Genomic DNA, 6096 nt, shown 5'->3' with positions numbered 1-6096 from the left:
TCCATATCCTTTTGAATGCTTACATTACTTTTATACAAATCAATAATCAAATATATATATATATGCATTATCACATAATCATTTCTATATTATTTTGTGCTTGTGAAATTATATATTTTCTCTAGAGAGCAATGCAATTTCTCTCCCTTTCTTCCTGAGGAGCTATGTTTTGGCTAACTGATAATACGAAGCTCAAGCACTCTTCGGCCTTGGCGATGTTATTTGGTGGTGTTCTGTGTGTGTGTGTTTGACTTTCTACGTAGGCATTTGGGACACAACGCTCATCCTCATCGGCGCTCTCCTCTAACCTGCGAGGTTAACGCTGACCTAAATCTAAGGATTGGCGACAGCTATCCTAACTAATGGCGATAGGCACCTTTTATCTGCTCACATGTGTGAAATTGTTTATGGTCTTATATTCTCTTAGCCAATCAGATGTATGATGATGCGATGCTTGCCCTTGCAAAATGGTATAATTGGTGTATTATTTTGTGTAAGTTAGAGTTGGCTTGCGACCTCCTCGTGAGACTTTGACGCTCGCTCTACCAATGAAACTGCAAACTATTCTTCAGTAAATTTTTATCTTTTTGATTGAACCTCACGACTCCTGGTCATCTTTTCTACATATCTGGTCTCGGGTCTTATAACTGTTCACCCCTAACAATATTGCTTGTAAAACTAAGATATAATTCTAATTTGAATCTAATTATAATTAAAAGTAGCATTCTGTTGTTGGAGAGTGTTATGATATAAACTACAGCAGTGCTCAGTGCATTAAATCATTAACCAACAAATTAAATCATAGACAGCAAAATCCCCAGAGTTAAATTAACTCTGCTCAGAGTACATATGGTCACACTCTACAGAGTGTCAAAGTAACTTTGAATAAAGATGTTCTGACCAAATCGTCTTAAAAAAACGGGCAAGTTTAATCCGTCACCAGACATCACAGCTTGGCATGTTTTCATTCAATTAGTAGATGCTTTAATTCAAACAATGTTTTACAAATAAGAAATGCTACAGGAGCAATTAATCTAAATGACACATTTACAAATGTCCCAATATGGCTAGGAGTAGGCTGTTTAATTAACTGCTATGTGTATTTTTCACCATGTTTACAGCATTCATTAAGAGCGTCTGAACATATCTAACAGTCATTCTGTACTCTTTTCAGTTGTAGTGCTCTTACCTAAAAAAAGTTATAAAAAGGGGGATAGTGTACAGTCATCTGCTGTACAGTCAGCAGATTGGTATGCAAGAGAAACATCTTCAGGGTGATACAAGACCACACTGCAAAATGATCTCACTTATGCAGCTACTTGACATATAAGTAAATAATAGAACACAATTCAATTATGCTGTCTATAGTGTCTAGTGTAGACACTTGATTTTAAAGACAAGAAAATGCAAGGCATATCTCACCATCAGATTACCAGTACAACGGTGGGTAATGAAGAGAGACCACAGTCTTATGTTTGCCTCAAAATAAAAAGCTTCTGACAGTATGAAGCCAAACAAGTTAAGAGACTTCACATCACAAACGTAAAGAGAAGCCCATTGAAGTTGATATAATGTTTCACTCTTGGTTTTTTTGTAATATTTTTAGGGGACAATGTCCTTAATTCTCATGAAAATGATGGTCCTAAAATAGCCTTTCCTATTTTTTCTTTTGATTCTGAGGTGAAACATGCTGTAATGAGATAAACTCTTATAGGGGTTTGATAGTGAGTGTCAGCTCTTTGCCCAGCGGAGGGATAATGTATTTCTCTTCTCTGAGTAAACGCAGTAACAGGTCTTTAGCATCTTCAGGCCACCGGTACAGGCGAGTGCTCTGCAGCCACAGTGGAACATGACTCTGCAGAGAAAGCAACAGATTGTAAACTTACAGCCATCTTCATATATATATATATATATATATATATATATATATATATATATATATATATATATATATATTTGTTCTTTTTTCTTTCAAACATGTATTTCGTCTCATGCCCATAAATGTTGTTTTTGGACACTTACTTGATTAGCATTGGGAAACAGCACTGGTACCAATCTGAAGTTCAAACATCTCTGCAGAATAAATTCATTTTGGATCTGAAAAAACAGAAACAATCAAAAACATGCACAGCTAACCCAGAGGGGAAGTGAATTTATTAGATACCAAAAGAGTATCTTACATATACTGTAAGAATATAAATTATAATATAAAAATATTATTTTATGCAAACTTATCTTGGCTTAAAAGGATAGTTCAGCCAAAAATAAAAATTATCTCATAATTTACTCATCTTCAAGTCGTTCCAAGCCTGTATGGCATTGGAATATAGCTGTAATCCGCACTCAAAATTCGAAATACTTTTAGTTACCTGTTAATTTTTTTTTTTTCCACAGGGTTATATATGAAAGTAAAATGATGCCAAATGTTTTTGAAACAAAAAAGCCTGTTGAATTGGACTACTTGAAAAAAAATATGCATTGCATTAACCATGCTTTAATTTTAATGCATTGTATTTTTAGGGCTTGCATTGTTATGGGCTGAAATTCAGCATGGTTGAATATTTAAGCTGTGAATATTTAAATTCAAAACGTTTAAAACACGTTTTCATTATTAAAAATGTAATAATTCATATTCACCTTTCATATTTCACTTCCAAAATATTCAAACTGTTTAAAAATACAACCTATAATATTCAACAGGCAATTTTCTGTCCATTTTATTTTGCTTTGCAAATTCGCTTCCATTCAGTGGTTCAAATTTGACAGTAAATTCAACGTATGTACAGATCCAATGTTATATTTGAGGTTGACATATTTCTCTTGGTTGTTGAGTTGCCTTAACTTTATATTGCTGTGATGTGCTCCATGCAGTAGGCTACTAGGGTTTCCCTCAATACTTCAGGATTCTCCTGCTGGACACATAAAACGTTTAACGTAGCTTAATGGACAGTCTACAGTGATATAAAAGACCAAACTCGCAGGCAAGCAGATGGACTGAATATGAACTTAACGCACAAAGTTTAATACTGAGCGTTTCCCAGTGGCTTAAAGTTGGCTTGACATTGGACCAGTGTTGTTTTTGGCAGCCCTTTTAGTTTTAGTCTTAGTCTTTTTGACGAAAATGCTTTTTAGTTTTAGTCACATTTTAGTCACTTATAAACTTGATAGTTTTAGTCAAGTTTTAGTCGACGAAAACACAAAAAGGTTTTAGTCAATTTTAGTTAAAAAAAAAAAGAAAGAAAAAAAGTAGGCTAGTCTTTAATAAATTAATTTAGGTTAAAAAGTATTGGAAATGGGCTTAGGTTTGATAGGTTGCAGCAAGTTGCAATTCATAAAACAACAGCTAACCTTAAAACCTTTGCATAATAAACTAGACTTTCTGAATAATTCGATTGGTTGGGTGGGTCCTTACATGCGCTTCGCGAGGCACACACGCACACTAGCACACACACGCAAGGTCTCTCGCTCCCTTTCTCTGCTGTGCGCGCGCTACACATGCGCGCTCTTGCTCGCTCTATTTAGATTTCGAGAGATTCAGATTTGCGGGCAATTCTGAAATTATCGTACATTATGGGATTTTTTTCATTATTGATCGTACATCGTTCAACAACGATTAGAATGAGGCATTGCTGATACTTTTTTTTTTTAGCTCAAAACAGACCGATTTCACGCAAAATAGGCAGAAATGACATGCATTGTGAACGTCAGACTTATAATCATTTTCGTTCCATCTCGTCTCGTCAACGAAAACTCGAAAACGTCTCGTCATGTTTTAGTCACCTTAGAGCCAATAGGCTTGTTTGAGATGCGCCTTGCCTCGCCTGAAGTGTAGTCGAGAGTAGGCGGCTGCAGTGAGGGGAGGAGTGAAAAAAGTGCAGGCAAGCTGGACAGCTCTCTCTTCTCACAGTGGATCTGACACCTGTGAGATCCAAGATGGATATCGCGGGATTCACGGGATTCACGCTCGTGCACAGTGTTGCTAATAAACTGGATGTAATTTAAGTTCTGTTGCTTAAATATGAAAATAAATATAATGAACAAGACACCCAAATCACTTGTTAGGCTATATAATCCCATTCCAAATACGTGTTTATGAATCTTTTTGTTTTCTTTAATACATGTGTTTATATATATATATTTTAATTACATAATCACATAATCCATATAGAGATCGTACTGTCAGAGAGTTTGGGAATATTAACAGATCATTTATACACATAAAACATGATATCAGAGTTTTAATATCAAACATTTTAAAAGAGAACATTAGCCTACATCATGGTTGTTTAAACCAATGAGCATTAAGCTGTGTCGTCAGCAAGTCGTTTCCCATCATGCTTTTGATCCGCGCAGTCGGTGGAGAGCAACTGCGCTCGACTGCAGAATCCGACAGGTGTGCCTTGCGCTCGCGAGAGATTTTTGACATACGTCAGCATGACATCAGAGCCAGGCAGAACACAGTCGGACACATTTCTAACCGGCATGCATCTCGCGGTGATCACCGGTGATCGGTTCTGCGCAGATTTTGCTCATCTCAAACAAGCCTATTTTTAGCTAGTCATCGTAACGTTAACGTCATAAAAACAGGTGCGTCAACGAAATAATTGCGTTATCGTCATCGTTGACGAAAACAACATTGCATTGGACATTCGCACATTTAGAGACCATCTCTAAAGTTACATACGACATTGGTATACACGTTTCTAACTTCCATAGCCTTTGAAGAGAACGACTTACAGTTATAAAACCAACTGTAAAGTGTTCATGTAGGAGTCATGATGCACACCTTTTAGATTTTTGATATTTATTCAAATAAATTGAAGTTTGCTATTGAAGTTAGAAATGTTGTATGCAACTTTAGAGACGGCCCCTAAATGTGTGAATGTCCAATGTCAAGCCAATTTTACATTTAGTCATTTAGCAGATGCTTTATCCAAAGCGACTTACAGTTAAACTAACAATAGGACAACAATATGCAAGTGCTATGACCCTTCCCAGTTTAATCTAATGTAGTACATGTAGGCATACTTTATATATATATATGGAATAGAAGAGAAAGTGTATTAATTGATCAAGTGTTGATTTTATGTCAGTATATCACTGGGAAATGCTCAGCATAAAACTTTGCGCATTAAGATCATATTCTGAGTCCACCTGCTTGACTGTAGCCTATAGCAGGGGGTTCCCAAACTTTTCCATGACAAGACCCCCCAAATACCACTAGGTTCTGGCCAAGGCCCTCCTTTTGCAGGATGTGTTATTGAACCCATCAACAAAACTACGGCAAATGTAGAAATAAATAAATAAAACATCTGTGAACATCAGATTATGTGATAGTGTTTGATACCAGCCAATCAGAAAGATTATAGAGATGCACCGATTACAATTTTACAGGCCGATTCTGATTTTTTCATTGGGTTTGACCTGCCGAATACAAATTTTAGCCGATACCGATTTCATTTTTCTAACCACTTTACAGCACACACAAATATTTGTTATCTATATATTTTTTTTATAAAACACCATATACTTTTACCCAAACTGAATAATAAAAACTTTTACCCAAGTAATACCCAAGTTTAAATGGATACATTTTCTATAAATATTTTTGAGCCTATTTTTGGAGCCTACTCCAGTTCTTGTTAAAACTATCACAATCCTGCTCGCGGTGTCAATGCACTCATTGATTAACATGCACACCGGAAAAAATGCGCGCCACTTGCGCTTGCGGTGTGAAACGGCCGTGGTTCACGAGGTTTCCTACATGTGCTTCCGTGTGCACGTGTGATGCTGATGTTGCACAATGTTAATCACTTGAAAACTTTGAAAACCCTGGGCCTATAGTACAGCCTACATCCCCAATAAGGTGCAAGTTTGGTCTTTTATATTATATCACAGTAGCCTATTAGTCCATTAAGCTACGTTAAGATATTTTGTCCCGATGGAAGGGTATGATGAGGTATTGAGGGAAACCAATTATAATCGATTATAATATACAATGAGGAGAACAAGTATTTGATACACTGCCGATTTTGCAGGTTTTCCTACTTACAAAGCATGTAGAAGTCTGTCATTTTTATCATAGGTACACTTCAA

The 6096-nt window shown here is 36.2% G+C and overlaps 1 protein-coding gene across 1 annotated transcript in view; it reads right to left on the bottom strand.

Annotated features, from left to right (window-relative positions):
* Window positions 1–908: 908 nt before the first annotated feature.
* The window catches only part of traf3ip2a (TRAF3 interacting protein 2a), a 134597-nt gene continuing 129409 nt past the window's right edge, over window positions 909–6096 (bottom strand). The window contains exons 9-10 of the mRNA XM_079584565.1: window positions 2023–2097; window positions 909–1855 (exon numbers count right to left, since the gene is read on the bottom strand). Coding sequence (XP_079440691.1) covers window positions 1709–1855; window positions 2023–2097 — 222 coding nt within the window. The 3' untranslated portion in view covers window positions 909–1708. The remainder of the gene's footprint in view (window positions 1856–2022; window positions 2098–6096) is intronic.

This window comes from Phoxinus phoxinus (assembly GCF_949152265.1).
Source record: "Phoxinus phoxinus genome assembly, chromosome: 16".
Classification (NCBI taxonomy): Eukaryota; Metazoa; Chordata; class Actinopteri; order Cypriniformes; family Leuciscidae; genus Phoxinus; species Phoxinus phoxinus.
This window is presented reverse-complemented; position numbering and strand designations above follow the sequence as displayed.